This window comes from Mandrillus leucophaeus, unplaced genomic scaffold, assembly GCF_000951045.1.
Source record: "Mandrillus leucophaeus isolate KB7577 unplaced genomic scaffold, Mleu.le_1.0 Scaffold1377, whole genome shotgun sequence".
Taxonomy (NCBI): domain Eukaryota; kingdom Metazoa; phylum Chordata; class Mammalia; order Primates; family Cercopithecidae; genus Mandrillus; species Mandrillus leucophaeus.
In genome coordinates this window covers 425,898-443,625 of record NW_012101340.1, presented here as the reverse complement: position 1 = coordinate 443,625, position 17,728 = coordinate 425,898, and the positions used below count along the sequence as shown (strand labels likewise).

Genomic DNA, 17,728 nt, shown 5'->3' with positions numbered 1-17,728 from the left:
TAGTATGAGAAGGGGAGAAGAATCCCTGATAAAGAAGAGGAAATCAACATCAAAGGTTGGAATGTTGAGGGGAAGGTGAGAGAGAGGGAGCAGATGGAGTAGGTGTAATTGAACATGAAGGTAGTTTGTTACGGGAAGAAGGTGTGGCCTCAACCCATCGAGCTAGCTGGGAAGAATGGGAGAGAGTAAAAGAAAGGCCATCCAAAATGTCAAAAGAGTCAGTGGGGCCGGAGAATATAGTCAGCACATTCAGCAGGTTTGGTGGAGATTTGGATCCCGAGAGAGTGAGTTACGAAAGCCTGGACATAGGAACTTCAGATCACTTAGAAGAGTTACAACAGAAAAGGGCAAGCTGTAAAATAGTATTGGGGCAAGGGTCCCACCTTGTGGCCAGGAGGATTCCTGATCTGAAAGTTTGTAATGTGGCCATGTTGTATTGCCCAAGAAAATTAAACTTTCTTTTTGAGAGTGTGAGGGTCAGATTTATCCAGTATTTTAGGATGCTACCCAGAGATGAGTCTGAAGGAATAGATGGGGTTTGTCCCATGGTGGGACTGGAAAACAAGCTATTTGGGGCTAATAAAATAATAGTACCTACCTCATAGAAATGTTGTGAAGACTAAGATAATAAAAAGAAATCGTTTAGAACAGTGCATAGTTTATAATAAACACTTAGTCAATGTTAATTATAGTAATTATTATCACCCCTTTATCAAACTTTCAAATCAGGTCTTCAACAAGCTGGTCACAAGACAGGAGATCTAAGACGTGAATCTAGGCTGTCTGGGTTCTTGTATAACTGGATAACAACTCATCAGATCAAGGTATTGATCTGAAAAGATGCAGTGCTACTAGTTTTAGATTAAAGATGTATATTGTGAGCTTTTTTCCTCCTACTTCCTATTACTCTGTTTGCTGGGCTAATGTAGAACAAACTTGAATAAACAAATTGCAGATATTCAAGGGAACTTGAATATATCATCTAGATGGACAGCTTGTTTTCTTTGAAGACAGATGCAAATGGTCGTGTTTTTTAAATTGTATACACAAAAGCTGTAAAATTATATACTAGTTTAAATTAGTCTTGTTTAATTAGCCATTATCTGACCAATGTTACAACTCCATCTTTTTTTTCCTTAACATCTATTTTTTATTTGTTTTTTAAAGACTGCTTTTTTTTTTTTTTTTTTTCCTTCTCCAGAGCAGTGCTGTTTCTTGAGTTTTCAGCTCTAGCTGGTAGCATAACCTTAGGTGGGATAGGTTCATAGCAGGTGTTTGCTGAGTAAGTAATATACAAAGAGTCATATTTTCTGCTGTGCTAGAAACTGTCTTCAAGAGAGTATGCTTTCATTAAATACAATAACATTTCACAGTGCACTCCAAGGAACTGCTCTGTGTTGTGATGGTGGGTGGGTGTGAGATGGGACAGGGGAGGAAGGGATAAAATGTGATTGAGAATACTCTCTCAGACATGAAACTAAGTATAAGAAGATAATAGAATTGATTTTGTTTGTTTGTTTTTGTTGTTGTTTTGTTTGAAAGGTCCTATTCTCCTTAAAATCAAAATTTGATAGTATACTGGGCTGGCCAAGCCTGAATGCCTGCCATGGCAAAACCTCCATTTAAGGGAAACTATCTTGCCCTTAGCCCTTGCTATAAGGGTAGTCCCTTTTTGTATTTAGCTATAACCCCTGGCTATGGCTGAGTAGACCCTGGAAAACTGAATCAAAGAATAGTGAATTGTGGCCTGGTACAAAAAGATAAACTGGCCTAACCACAATTTTCCCTGGAAAATTAAAAACTGTAAAATGTAGAGAGATGGAGGCAGTTAACAATGGGGGCAAAAATTGAAACAATGTATTAGACAATGTAGTGAGATAAACAGGATAAGATGTGGTACCCTGTATTATAGGGGAGCAAAAATATGAGAAATCAGAAAAAGCCATTTAATAGTGAAATGGAAAGAATCAGAGATTTGGCATTAAGCTGTGTAATTAATAAGGAACACAAAGGAAGATTGACTGCCTGTTTCATTGATTCATTTGTTTATTTAACAAATCATTTTTTTAGTTACTACTGTGTACCAGGCAGTGTTTTAGCCCAAGAGTATTGCTCTGAGAAAGAATTAAGCCAGTGATTTTCAACCACTTGTGATTTTGCCTACCAGAGGATATTTGGCCATGTCTAGAGACATTTTGGTTGTCAAAACTGGGAAAGGGAGGTGGTATTGGTTTTTAGTGAGTAGAGGCCAGGGATGCTGCGAACTATTCTACAATGCATAGGATAACTCCCTACAAAAAAAAGAATTATCTTGCTCAAAATGTCAGTAGTTCTCAGGTTTAGAAACTCTGGGATAAGCTATCATTAGGATATATTTCATGGAATAATTGTTATCTTGTAGTTGACATTTGACTTTCTGTGTTTTCAGAATTAAGGAAGTTCACTGGAGTAAAATGGAGGCCTCAGTAATATTACCCATTCTGAAGAAAAAACTGGCCTTCCTTTCAGGTATGTTTTCTTCTTAAAATTTGAAGTGTTTGATATACAAACTGTTTAATAGTTTTTTTGTTTGATGATTATGACAAATGCATTTTATGTTTTTATGAAAGTTTTGTTTAAAAGATATTTCTGAGACATCTTTAAATCAGAGTGAAGAGCTAGGAGAGCTAACTCTGTACTGGTTCTTGGCAGGCCAATTTATTTTTCTAATTTCAACTTTTATTTTAGATTGTGGGGGTACATGTGCCTGTCTGTTGCATGGGTATATTACATGATACTAAGGTTTGGGGTACAGTTGATTCCCCTCACCCAGGTAGTGACCATAATACCCAGTAGGTAGTTTTTCAGCCCTTTTCCCCTTCTCTCCCTCCCCCACAGTAGTCTCCAGTGTCTGTTGCTCCCATCTTTAGGTCCATGTGTGCCCAGTGTTTCACTCCTTCTTACAAATAAGAACATGCAGTATTTGGTTTTCTGTTTCTTTGTCAATATTCACTTAGGATGATGGCCTCTGGCTGCATCCATGTTGCAGCAAAGGGCATGATTTCCCTGTTTTTTTAACGGCTGCATAGTACTCTATGATGTATATGTACCACGTTTTCTTTATCCATTACACTGTTGATGGGCACCGAAGTTGATTCCGTAGCTCTGCTATTATAAATAGTTCTGCAAGGAACATATGAATGCATGTATCTTTTTGATAGAGCAATTTATTTTCCATTGGATATATACACAGTAACGGGATTGCTGGATTGAATGGTAGCAATCCCATTACTGGGTATATACCCAAAGGAAAATACATTGTTTTATAGATTTCTCTGTTTTAAGTTCTCTGAGAAGTCTCCAGACTGCTTTCTCCAGTTACTGAACTAATTTACATGACCACCAACAGTGTATATGCATTTCCTTTTGTCTGCAGCCTCACCAGCATCTATTTTTTTTTTTGACTTTTTAATAATAGACATTCTGACTAGTATGAGATATTTCATTGTCAATTTGATTGCATTTCTGTGATTATTTGTGATGTGCATGCTTGTTGGCCTTCTTTTGAGAAATGTCTGTTCATGTCCTTTGCCCACTTTTTAATGGGGTTGTTTTTTCCTTGTTGAATTAAGTTCAGTATGGATTCTTGGTATTAGGCCTTTGTTGGAGGCATAGTTTGTGAATATTTTCTCCCATTTTGTAGGTTGTTTGTTTACTCTATTGATAGTTTCTTTTGCTGCGCAGAAGCTCTTCACGTCCTGCTTTTCAATTTTTGTGTTGCAGTTACTTTTGAGGACTTAGTCATAATTTTTTTTCCAAGGCTGGTATCCAGAATTGTAGTTCCTAGGTTTTCTTCTAGGATTTTTATAGTTTTAGGCCTTAGGTTTAAGTCTTTAATTCATTTTGAGTTAAAGGTATGGTTCAGTTTCATTCTTCTGCACATGGCTAGCAAGTTATCCCAGCACTATTTATTAAAACGACAGTTCTTTCCCCATTGCGTGTTTTGTTGAAGATCAGAAGGCTGTAGGTGTGTGAATTTGTCTCTGGATTCTCTGTTCTGTTCCATTGGTCCATGTGTCTGTTTCTATACCAGTACCATGCTGTTTTGTTTACTGCAGCCTTGTAGTGTAGCTTGAAGACAGGTAATGTAATACCTCTGGCTTTTTTCTTTTTGCTTAGAATTGCTGTGGCTAGTTGGGCTCTTTTTTGTTTCCTTGTGAACTTTAGTTTTTTTCTATTCTGTGAAAATTGACATTGGTAGTTTGATACGAATAGCATTGAATTTGCAGATTGCTTTGGGCTGTATGGCCATTTTAACATTTTAAATATGATGATGGAATGTTTTTCCATTACTTTATGTCTTCTGTTCTTTCAGCAGTGTTTTAAAGCTCTCCTTGTAGATATATTTCACCTCCTTGCTTAGGTGTAGTTTTAGGTATTTTTTGTGGATGTTATAAGTGGGAATATGTTCTTTATTTGGCTCTCAGTTTGAGTGTCATTGGTGTTTGGAAATGCAACTTATTTTTGTATATTGATTTTTTTACCCTGAAATTTTACTAATGTAATTTATCAGTTCTAGAAGCCTTTTGGTGGAGGCTGTAGAGTTGTCTAGGTATAGAAACATAAAGTCAGCAAAGAGCAATAATTTGACTCCTTTTTCTATTTCTGTGCCTTTTCTTTTTCTTGCCTGATGGTTCTTGCTAGGACTTTTAGTACTATGTTGAATGCAAGTGGTGAGAGTAGCTATCCTTGTTTTGTTTCAGTTCTTAAGGGGAATACTTTTGGCGTTTGCCTGTTCAGCATGATGTTGACTGTGGGTTTGTCTATAGATAGCTTTTATTATTTTGAGATGTATTTCTTCAATGCATAGTTTATTGAGGGTCTTTATCATGATAGGATATTGGATTTTATTGAAGGCTTTTTCTGCATCTATTGAGATGATCATATGGTTTTTAATTCTGTTTATTTGGTAAATCACGTTTATTGATTTGTGCATGTTAAACTGATCTTGCATCCCAGGAATAAAACCTATTTGAATGTGGAGGATTATTTGGCTGTGAATCCATCTAGTCCAGGGCTTTTTTTTGTTGGTAGATTTTTAAATTACCAGTTCAATTTCAGAACTAAATATTGGGCTGTTGAGGGCTTCAGTTTCTTTATGATTCAACCTTGGGAGGGTCTGTGTTTCTAGGAATTTATCCATTTCTCTAGAGTTTCTAGTTAGTGTGCACAGAAGTCTTTTGTATTTCTGTGGGATCAATTGTAATGTCACCTTTGTCATTTCTAATTGTCCTTATTTGGATCTCCTCTCTTTTTTTCTTTCTTAATCTAGCTAGTGGTCTTTAATCTTGTGTATCATTTGATGTTGTCAGCCCCCCCGCCCCCCACACTTTTTTTTTGAGACAGGATCTCACTTTGTCGCTCAGTCTAGGGTGGAGAGCAAGTACGAACTAGGCTCACTGCAGCTTTGACCTCCTGAGTTGAAGCAATCCTCCAGCCTCAGCCCTGACAATTAGCTGGGACTACGGGTGTGTACCACCATGCCCAGCCAATTTTTGTATTTTTTGTAAAGATGGGGTTTTGCTGTGTTGCACAGGCTGATCTCAAATTCGTGAGCTCAAGTGATTCACTCACTTTGACTTCTCGAAGTGCTGAGATTTGAGGGCTGAGCCACCTTGCCTGGCCTTGTTGATTCCTTTAATGGATTTGGGGTCTCAGTTTCATTCACTTCTGCTCTAGTTTCAGTTATTTCTTTTTTCCTGTTAGCTTTGGAGTTTGTTCTTGTTTTTCTAGTTCCTGTAGGTGTGACGTTACATTGTTAATTTGAGATCTTTGTAACTTCCTGATGTAGTCATTTAGTGCTACAAACCTTAACAGTTTTTGCAGCATCCCAGGGATTTTGATGTTGTATCACAGTGTTCATTTATCTCAAACAATTTTTTGATTTCTGCCTTAATTTTGTTTACACAAAAATCATTCAAGTGCAAGCTGTTTAATTTTCATGTAATTTTGTGGTTTTGCGAGATCTTCTTGGTATTGATTTCTACTTCTATTACACTGTGATCTGAGAGTATGGTTGGTATGATTTTGAGTTTTTTAAATTTATCGAGACTTGCATTATGGCCAAGCCTGTGGTTGGTCTTCGAGTATGTTTCACATGCAGATGAGAAGAGTTTCACATGCAGATTAGAGTTTCACATGCAGATGAGAAGAATGTATATTCTGTGGTTGATGAATGGACTGTTCTGTAGATGTCTATTAGGTCTAATTGGTCAAGTGTCAAATTTAAGTTCAGAATTTGTTTGTTTTCTCCCCGATGATCTGTCTAGCTCTATTGGTGGAGGGTTGAAATCCCCTGCTATTATTGTGTGGCTGTCTAATTCATCTTGTAGGTCCAGAATTACTTTTTTTATGAATCTGCAGTACTTCGTTGTTGGGTGCATGTATATATATTTAGAATAATCAGGTATTCTTGTTGAATTGAACCCTTTATCATCATGTAATACTCTTCTTTGTCCTATTTGATTATTGTTGGTTTAAAGTCTGTTTTTTCTGATATCAGAATAGTGACCCCTGCTCTTTTTTGTTTTGCTTATGTGTAATAGGTCTTTCCCCAACCCTTTTCTTTGAACCTATCATTATCATTACATGTGAGATGGGTCTCTTAAAGACAGAAGATGGATGGGTCTTGTTTTTTGAGTTTTTTGTTTGTTTGTTTGTTTGTTTGTTTGAGACAGGATCTCGTTCTGTCACCCAGGCTGGAGTGCAGTGGTATGATCATAGCTCACTGTAGCCTTAACCTCCTGGGCCTAAGCAGTCCTCCCACCTCAACCTTTCAAGTAGCTGGGACCACAGACATGTGCCATCATGCCCAGCTAATTTTCTCATTTTTAATTTTTTTGTGGAGACAGGTGTCCTTATATATTGCCTAGGCTGGTTTTGAACTCCTGGTCTCAAGTGATCCTTCTACCTCAGTCTTCCAAATTGCTGAGATTATAGGCATGAGCTACAATGCTTGGCCAAATCTTGTTTTTTGAATCCATTTTGCCATTTTGTGTCTTCTAAGTGGGGTGTTAGACCTTTTATATTCAAGGCTAATATTGGTATGTGAGGTTATAATCCTATTTTGAAGTCATTAACTGGTTTCTTTGTAGTCTCAATTGTGTAGTCGCTTTATAGGGTCTGTGGGCTATGTAATTAAATGTGTTTTTGTAGTAGCAGGTGTTCTTTTGTTTCCATCTTTAGAACTCCCTTAAGGATCTCTTGTAAGGCTGGTCTAGTGGTAATGAATTCCCTTAGGAATTACTTGTCTGGAAAAGATTTTATTTCTCCTTCACTTATAAAGCTTAGTTTGGTAGGATATGAAATTCTTGGTTGGAAATCTTTTTCTTTAAGAATGGTAAAAATAAGCCTCCAGTCTCTTTTGGCTTATAATGTTTCTCCTGAGAAGTCCACTATTAGCATGACAGGGTTCTCATTGTATGTGATCTGACTCTTCTCTAGCCTCCTTTAAGATTTTTGATGCTCTACACATTCGGAGAAAGCTCTCTAGGAATGAACTATAAAAATCCCTGAAAATACAGTCTTCTGATACTTATTCTGTTCTGTAATTTCATTAAAATGACCTCTACAAGGTAGGTGTCACGATGTCTCACTTCTTATATGAAAATATAATAATTAATAATTGACTAACTGGCATCCAAATAATTGTTTCTGAAATACAGAATAATTAGTTTTTATGATAACTATCTTCTAGCTTTTTTCTTCCATCTTCCTCTGAGGAAGTTTCAGTACACTGGAGGAGTTATTTAATATCCATTATGCTGTTTTCACTCTTTGCTGTTCAAAACTGTTTATATACACTTGAATTTATCTTCAGTTATCAACTCAAAGTATGTATCAGCTAAGATAAGTCAAGGGGAAGCTGTGAGTGGGAGCAATGGTATGGTACACTGGGTGTAGTGATCTTCTGGAGTTTGGATCATTGAGTAAATCTGTACATGCTGTAGCATAGATACTGTAGCTCTGCCAACTCAGAGTTATTTGGCCTGTATTAGCTTGTTTTCTCTGTGTTAATTCTTATTTATGTCCTGTCCTAATTGCCTTGATAACACTAATGTCCTTTTTTCAAAGTATGTTATGTCTCTGTATAAATCGACATGTTTTCCTAGTGCATATTACATATTGTATATTATATACAATACTATATACTATATATAAAAATATATATTAATAATTATACTCTGATATGAATGATTTTGTAAATATTCTTATTCATAGCTTTGTGCATTTTTTTCTCTTCTATACCTAAAAAGCTTTTTGTATTTTGTACAAGTTCAGCAGTATGCATTTTTATAAGTAGAAGTGGTATAAAGATAATATGCATTTATATTTGGGTTAGGTTTTGTCAGATTGCCCTCCAAGAAGATTGTTTCAATTTCTGTTTTTTCCAATGGTGTATGAAAATGCTTGTGTTCTCACACTCTTTTCAATAGCAGACATTATTATTCTCTTATAATCTTTACCATGACATTTTTGCATCTTGTGACACTTGTCTCTGTAGCATTTGATGCTTTTGACCATAACTGCCTTGAAAGTCTTTTTCCTGTTGGCTTTCACCCCTCTGGTACTTTTACACTGGTGATTATTTTATTGTCCCTGAATGAAAGCTGAGGGAATTGAGTTAAATATAGCCCTGAATGTTCAATTTATCTTCTAAAGACAATTCTACAGTGAGTCAGAGTGCCATAGTCCAGGTGTGAGCCTTTTTTGGGGCTTGGCTTAATGCATGGATAAAGCTTAGCAATTTTGAAGTATAAATGAAAGACTTCTTAGCCTATTCCTATTAACTTCCTCACTTGACCATTGATTGTTTAAGCCAGTAATTTTCAAACTTTTTTAGTAATAGAGAAAATTTTTTCAAACCAACAGAGTCCTTCAGTGGATGCAGTTTGAAAATCACTTGTGTTAATCCTTTTTTTTTTTTTTTGAAAAATGACACTTATATTCTGAACAAAAATATGCAATTGAAGTCATATTGATTGATTAGTAAGTTGAATCATCTTAGATGGTTATTTGTTGACATTAAACAAAGTGGTTGGATAGTAGTAATGGTTGACCTAATGGAGGACAGAAGTTCATTTATGGTTCATACGTTATGAATTCCATTTGTGTCACTAATATGAGTATTTTTCTTCACTTCACACTTACCAGTTTTTAGTGATAGATGTCTAGCGATCATGTGGAATTGTTTCTTTCAGTATTTGCTTCTTTTTAAGCTTCTAAAATTACCTCAAATGTCAACTAGGTCAGAAGATGGGCTTCAGTATGAAAATAAAACATGTAGGAAACTTCCAAAGACACGATGTGGGTGTAAAAGTATTTAAAAGTTACATTATACTTTTGGCACACTGAAAGGGACTTGAACGTACATGGAATGTAACTGTATTCTACTACCATGATTTCAGACTTCAATATCCAGTTCCCATGCACCCTTCTCAGCTGTGCAGTGCTTTATCTTTATTGTCTTATGAACAGTATATGCCTGTCTGACCTTTGTGAGTTAACGCAGATCATTCCTTGTAACAGAATACTCTTTTGACTTGGTTTACAAATTCTTCCCTGCCTCCCTCCCTCCCTCCCTCCCTCCTTCCCTCCCTTCCTTCCTCTGTCTTTTTCTCTCTCTCCCTTCTTTCTTTTCTTTTCTTTCTTTCGATGCAATCTTGCTATGTTGCCCAGGCTAGTACTGGACTCCTGGGTTCAAGTGATACTCTCACCCTCAGCCTCCTGAGTAGCTGGGACTTGAGACTACAGGCACCCCAATACCCCCAGCTCTGTTTTCCTCAAGTCTTAGCTTTTTAATGAAACTTTTCACATTTACTGCAGCTCTTAATCATTTTCTAAATCTCTTTTTATAATTTTTTATATATCTTATACAACATAACAAACTATCTTATTTCTTATGACCTAAATGTTTTCTTCCTAGGTTCAGTGGAAATTTATTTTACTTTTCTTGCAAGTATTTACTGTGCTGGGCACACGAGAGGTGCTTGATGAATTGATTACATTAAGCACACTAAATGGAAGAAATTTAAATAAAGCGATATTTGCTATGTTTGGGTGAAGATTTCATGGGTGATTTTTTTTTTCGTTTTTTCTAAATTTTCTATAATTCTCCTATACTATCATAAACATTTACAATCTATAGGTAGCCATTAGATATTTTCCAATTTATGTCTTAAACTTATTATTGTAGTAAGATTGGATTCAAATATATATTATTCAGATTATGCCTTAATATGTATTACATGTTAAATTTAAATCTCTTTTTTAATAGGAGGAAAGGACAGACGGAGTGGCCTCATTTTGACAATTCCATTATGCCTCGAACAGACAAATATGGATGAGCTGAGTGTCACCTTAGACTACCTACTCAGCATTCCAAGGTGACTCTAAAGGTGTCTTTTCTTAAATCTCAGTATGTTTTCTTTCAGTTACTAATGATTCTTTCTATTGTTGAAGTATACTTTGCTATCTTACTTGCTTTTATTCGCAGTGAAATTATAATTATAGATACTAAAATCAATGACTTATAACATCATTGCAGATAAAATGCTCATTTTATGCTCTTGATGGATTTAATGATTTACAGATTTCCAAAATGTATGTATCGTCAACTTTTAAGGAACACCGTAACTAAGCATCTATATTATGTAACTTTAGAAAAATTGGAGAATTTAATCAGTAGAAAAGATCTTTTATTTAGGTAAGCTATTTCACCATATTGATATAAATACGTATGCAGGTTTTAATGTACTGAGTGAGTGAAGGCTATTAGGAGTTTATAAATATTTTTATTTTAAAAAATGTCAAAAATGTTTGTTTATGTTTCAATGTAAAGGGCCTTTAACTTTAGTTTTCACATTTCTTCAGTGAAGACCCAACTTAAACCTCTTTATTTGCCCTAGTCTACCCATCACTTCAACAACAAAAATAAAGCTTCCTCCCCATCTGCTTCTCCCATAATTGGGACTGGGGCACAACTGTGACTGCATATTAGTCATCTGGAGTTTTTTTTCAAAATTCTAATGATCAGGGGTTCACTTCCAGAGATTCTGATCCAATTGTTCTTGGGAAGCCTGCTTATCAGAATTTTTAGAAAGTCTTTTAAGCTTCTTTTGTATTTCTTATGTGCAACCAGGTTTGTAAACCACTACAATTAAGCATGTAAATGAGGGCAGGTTTCTGTGTGTGTGTCTGTGTGTGTGTGTGTGTGTGTGTGTGTGTGTATACAATGTAGAGGTAGAAAAAGGAACACGACTATTTCATATACTGCTCTTAAGTTCTGGCTAGTGAATTTTAAAACATTTTCGTCAGAGTAAACAATTCTTTGTATGTTCTTCCTGTATTTGCATTTTATTGACACAATAGCTTTTTTCCGTTTAAACCACCTTGCAGAGTACGGAGTTAAAACAACTCATTTTAATCTCACCTGCGTCCAGTAGTGTTCTGTAATTTAATGATTCTGTTGCTGTTTGTTTTTTTAATATTGTGGAAATAGAGCTCTTCATGTGAAAATTTTCAATATTTTCAGTTTCTGGGGGTGAAAATGATGAGAATCTGTAGTCAGTGTATTAGTATTAGCATTAGCTAATTGCATTAGCAGTAATCTTGCTAATCCCCCAAACTGTGGATTGCTAACTTGTTCACCATTAGATAACAAACTGCTTTTTAGGTAACCATGGTTAGCCAGACTTACAGCTTACAAGTTATGAAAAGAAATTCATAGATGGATTAATAGAAGGTTAAATATGTCAAGTGCCATCTGAACAACTACCTTATTTTGTAGTTGAGGAAATTGAAATTCAGAGGTTATGGTTACTTGCCCAAGATCTCAAACCTAGTGAGTCACACAGCTGGGATGAGTGTCCACAATTCCTGACACCAATTTAGAGCCTTTTTGTACTTCAAATGAATAGAGTTCAGTGTAGTTGCATCTCACGTGAAGTCCAGTGGGTTCAGATGAAAAGCAAAAACTACTAATTGTCAAAGTTACTTTTGAAAAATGCCTGAGGGTGGATCAGAGACTGTATTACCTTTCCATGAACATGTTAGGTTTTCCTTCAGCATTGGAGCAAGTTATTCATACTGAATTCCAGAAGATATAGTTGGCTTGTGATTAGGTTTGTTTTAAGAAAATGCATGTTTGTATATACTGGGATCATATTCAGTTCAACAGGATGCTTACCCTGTCAGAGGCACTGGGTAACTGAGGGAGGCTAAAGGCCCAGCAAATTCATTCGCATCTCCTGACTCATGTTCACTCTGGTATGGATAAGCAGGAAATACGGCCTATACTATTTAAATTTTCTCTTTCTTTTTCTCATGTAAATGTACGTATGATGTTCCTCCAGTGTAAATGATGAATCAGTTTCTGCATATCTACACTTACCTGCCAACTAGCAGAGAAGGTGTAAGTTGAAGCAAGATGAAAGAACTTATTCTAGCAAGGCAAAATAGATACGTGGATACTTTATTTCTTATGATTGTTTTGCTAAAATTTGACCTTCTCAAGTATTCATGAAAACTCTGTCCTGCTTTCTTGGATCAGTCTCCCATAATTTTGGGATTAACAAAGTGGCTGTCAGCTTTTTATCCGTACTTGCCATTTCCTTAGAGAGCTAAGGTGTTTTTGATGTCTCCATTGTGATGCTAGAGAGCAGTTAACTAGATGTGTGATCTTAAAACCAATGTTTTTCATTCAAAATTTCCACTGCTCAGAAGTGCCTTTAAAATGTAACCCCCCAACATTTTATTAAAATGTTCATATATGCAAAAAAGTTGAAGGAATTATATGGTGACACCCATATGTCCACCACTTAGAAAATCTAAAACTAACATTGTGTGTTGTTTTATCACATTATCACCCATGTTTCAGCCCTCTTTTTGTCCTAGGAATGTTTTTAAGTTTACCCTACCAGATCAGGCCCCGGATGTGTCTAGAAAAGTTTTTTCATTTCTAGTATATCTACATTCTTTTGTGACCTGCTTTTGTCTCCCAGCTTCCAACTGTTAATGTTTAACTCTTTCCAGCTGTGAACATCTGCAGACATCTCCAACATTGTAGCTAGCTAAGGTGGCCTCTTCCTAATAGGAGATGTCCAAAATTGTTTTTTTTTTTTGTGCAGTGACTATCTTAACGTTTTGAATACAATAATAGCTTTTCAAAATTTTTGCGAAAATGAAATTACCCCATTTCTTATAGTTTGTGCTTAATTTTAATGATCACAGGGACAAAGTGTGATATTTAGCTATTTTAAATGGCTAACCTAGCACAGTTGAGAATGGAAGCATTTCTTGACTCTTTTGTACACAGGTTGGCCCTGAGTTTGTTTTCTGTTTCAGATACTAAGTGTACAGTATTTTGGATATTCATGAGTGCTATGAAAACAAAGCATGAAAAGAGTCAGAGTGATAGAGTGGTGATACTTTACAAAATAAGATGATATTTTGCCAGAGATGATTGAAAGGAGGGGCAGACCCTACAGAATCTGATCAACGAACATCGAAGACAGAGTGAGCAGTAAGTGCAAAGGCCCTGAGGCAGGAGCAGGTTTAACATGTTCTGGGAAGATCAAGGAGGCTAGTGTGGCTGGAACAGTTTGAGAGAGGAGCACAGTGCTGGGAGGGGGATCAGAAGAGAGTCAGGAGTCAGGTCGTGGAAGACCATGTAGGCCATGGCTTCCGTTCTGAATGAGATGGAAAGCTATTGTCGTATCTGAGGAGTGATGTGATGTGTGTCATCTAACATTATTAAAGGCCTTCTGTATTTAAAGCACAGTGCTAGAAGCTGCCAAGACATTTGTAAGGTAACATTCTTGCTTTCTGGAAGCATATTATCTAATGAAGATGAATTGTAAACAAGTAATTATAATAAAAGCATAAATGAAATTAGTGCCATTATGTAAATACTAGCAGAGCTGTGTGAGTGGAAGAGAAGGAGCGTGTAGTTGTAATCAAAGAAATGAGTGAAGATCTGCAGGATATTGGACCCAGGAAATCCACTAACAGTGTCTTCTGTGTCAAAAGTGAGTGGACTGTTTAGACAACCTCACCTTTACATAGCCGTTTTAACTCAGCTATGTCACCCTTGAAAGGCTTAACTGGGCTAGGAACTAGGAGGCGGGGTCTTAGATTTTTTTTTCTATTACTGTTAAAGTATAGTTATAAACATGGTAACAGGGGCTATAGGAATTTGTTATTAATAGCACTTCAGGTCCTACAACAGGCCCTTTATAAAGAGTATAGCATGCTTCTAAATTAAATATGTCGTTAGAAGCAGTTTAAGCCATCATACCACTTACAAGGATGAAGTAAAAAACAAAACTATTTCCTTTCAAGTACCTGAAAGACCACTTGGTCTGGCAGTTTTGAAATAGTAATATCTTTGGATTCTGTGTATTTTCATTATCTATCTTAGTAAAATGTGAGAATATGAGAGGGTTAAGTGTGTTTCTAAGTACTCTGAAAGATAAATTTAGAGTATTTTATTCCTTTAAGATCACTACAGATGGTATTTTCAAGCTTCATTACTTTCTTAGTCTTAATGTACAGATTAATTTATAGTGTGCTTTGAAATATAAATGTATTGCTTATATAAAATGTATTTAACAAATGGTTGTGTAACCTACATCTCAGGACTATAGATGCCAATGTTGAGAAAGTACCACATTATGAGAATGGCACGTTTCTCTTGGTGGGAAGGCCCTCTTCTGGACAGCTGTGTCTTAGCTCTCCTTCCTGCAAAAGGCATTGGTAGAATCCCTGCATTGTTGCCACTACTCCAGACCACTCAACAACCAGCTACCCTGCCTAGCTGATCACTGTTGGGCTTGTATCCTCTTCTATATCATGGTGGTCTTCTTAGATGTCTTGTTGGTGGAGAACCCCAGGAATCCCCTCATTACTTGAGCCCACAGATAGTCATTATGTGTCAGGTTTGCTTCTCTCCACAAGTCTTTTACTTTTTTCAAATAGAGATGGAGTCTTGCTGGTCTCACATGATGGCCTCGAACTCCTTGGCTCAAGCCATCCTCTTGCCCTAGTCTCCCAAAGTGCTAGGGTTAGAGACGTGAGACACCACACCTAGCCCCCTCTGCAAGTCTTTTATTTTCTTTTGCTAACCCACAAGTGATGACTGTATTGGCCTTACCTTTAGTTTTTCCCGAAGAATATTTAGTGGGTCCTTTATCTTGTGATGCAAATCCAAAAATAGAGTACTTTTGTTTTATTGAGATATAGTTCAGATGTCATAAAAATCATCTTTTTAAAGTAGGCAATTCAGTGATATTTAGTGTATTCACAGGTTGTGCATCCGTTATGCTATCTAGTTTCAGAACATTTTTATCAGCCCGAAATAAACCTTGTTCCCATCGGCAGTCACTCTCCATTCTTCCCTCCTAACCCTTGTCAACCACTAATCTGCTTTCTGTCTCTGGCTTTGCCTATTCTGGACATTTCATATAAATGGAATCATTCAATGTGTGTCCTTTTGTGTCTGGCATCTTTTACTTAGCGTAATGTTTTCAAGGTTTAGCCATGTTGTAGCATCTGTCAGTACTTCATCTTTTTTTATGGCTGAATGTCTCATTGTTTGGTTATACTGTGTTTTGTGTTTCTGTTCATCAGTTGATGGACATTTGAATTGTTTCTGCTCCTCAGCTATTATGAATTATTCTGCTATGAATATTTACATGCAGGTTTTTGTGTGAACATGTGCATCAGTTTGCCTTACCTTTTGAATACTCTTTTGTTTACTTTGGAAGCTCAGCCTCTGTCCTTGCCTGTTCCCACTCTAAACTTTTAGCAATATCATCCTCATTCCTTGTAGTCTTACTGTTTCTCGGTAGAACAGAACATGACTTCTATGAGAACCTTCTTGGAACTAGTGTGCATGCTTGGAGGGAGAAGAGGAGGACTAGTAAAGTCCCCTGAACTGTTGGTGGATTTAAATCCCAGGGGAAGGTCGTTTATTTTTTCCTATAATGTATGTAATTGGGAACAGTTTGTATGGGGACAGGTTTCACTACCAAAATCTTGCTCTGATAAGCAAAGCTGTAGTTCCATTTACTGTATTGGAAGGAGTGCAGTTGAGATCCTTACATTAAGTTGATAAGTAAACATAATAATAATAATAATGATAATGATAGGTATGTAGTTTTGGCCTTTAGAATGGAGTTTTTCCCTCCAGAAGTTGCGTTTTACTAGGTTAGACTTCTGGGAAGTGTTTAGTTAATACTTAAATCACTCAATATAATACAGAAATCCAACACTGAAGATAATATTTTGTTGGTCAAGTCACTGAGAATGCAAAGTGAGAGCGGAAGTGGGTTAGACATGGTCTATCCAAGCTTTTGAATCAGCAGGTTCTACCTCATCTCATTAAATTTCTCCAAAAGAACGCTAAGAAGCCGATTTTTGTGATTTATTAATAACTATTTTCTATCTGTTTTGAACTGTCACTTCACAAATCTTATACTTCTGGCAGGAAGGTGAGACAAGAAATAAATAACACACTTGGCAATTAGTGACTTACTTCACTGCGATCCCTTTTTACTGATGAAGAAATTGAGAGACTAGTAGTGCTGTTTGAATGTTGCTTTGATTTCTTTACTTTTTAAGACATTGACTTTTATGCTTTTAGAATAATTTTCTTGCCACATTAGTTTGTAAATTGTGAACATTTCCTAAAATGAGAAAAATAAATTGCTTGAGAAAATGAAAGGATACTCTGAAGAATTTTATTTATTGACAATGTAAACTAAACCAAGTGAGATTAATTCTACTGCATATGCAGTTAGGTTTTAAACCTTCTTTATTTAGAATTATGAAGAACGAATTTTGGAGCTTGTTTTAATGCTGTGTAATTTTGTTTTGTTTCAGTGAGAAGTGTAAGGCTAGAGGATTCACCGTGATTGTGGATGGCAGAAAATCACAGTGGAATGTGGTGAAAACAGTAGTCGTAATGCTACAGGTAATTTTGGTTTTGTCTATCAGGAAATGGTTTTTATTTTACAGCAACAGATCCTGGTGAAAATGGCAAATGCACTTAATTTATTGGACTGTGCCTGGCGTCCTAGCAGTGACTGAGTTCTGAAAATGCACTGATCACTATTGGATTGTTCAAATTCAACTCCTTAGGTTTGAATTTAGGCAGTTAAGTAAATCTCTTCTAATAGGTTTGTAAATGAAAATAATATGTCATGTTTAAGTAATTTAAGAAAGGAGGCCAGTGATTTTAAAAGTGTGAGCATTGAAATTATGAGACTCACGTGGGAGCTTTTGCATGCTCTGGTGTCTGTCATTCTCCCTCTTGCACCCCATTCTGAAACTATAGGTGGGTGGTAGGATTTTTGGTTAAGTGTAGTTCAAAGAAACTTCTCAGGTGATTCTGGCTTGTCTTTCTCTTCTAGTCCCCTATTTCCTACATAAAGCATCAGGATTCACGATGATCTTATTATTTATTTATAGTCCAGAAGAAACGTACTTAACATCTGTGTTCTCAGGAATTTCAGCCCCTCACAAATTAACATTTAATAAACATCTACGATTAGAAACTTTTTGAGATCTGATGCCAGTCTTGTGTTTTATATTTCCTCATGTTCCACACAGAATGTTTCTGTGACCCCTGGCATGTAGTAGGCACCCAGTAGACATTTGTTGATTTATTTTAAGGGTATTGAAGATATGA

The 17,728-nt window shown here is 36.2% G+C and overlaps 1 protein-coding gene across 1 annotated transcript in view; it reads left to right on the top strand.

The window, feature by feature from the left end:
- Window positions 1-17,728, top strand: part of SESTD1 (SEC14 and spectrin domains 1) — a 164,762-nt gene that overhangs the window by 71,208 nt on the left and 75,826 nt on the right. The window contains exons 2-4 of the mRNA XM_011973441.1: window positions 2,429-2,508; window positions 10,316-10,424; window positions 16,921-17,011. Coding sequence (XP_011828831.1) covers window positions 2,454-2,508; window positions 10,316-10,424; window positions 16,921-17,011 — 255 coding nt within the window. The 5' untranslated portion in view covers window positions 2,429-2,453. The remainder of the gene's footprint in view (window positions 1-2,428; window positions 2,509-10,315; window positions 10,425-16,920; window positions 17,012-17,728) is intronic.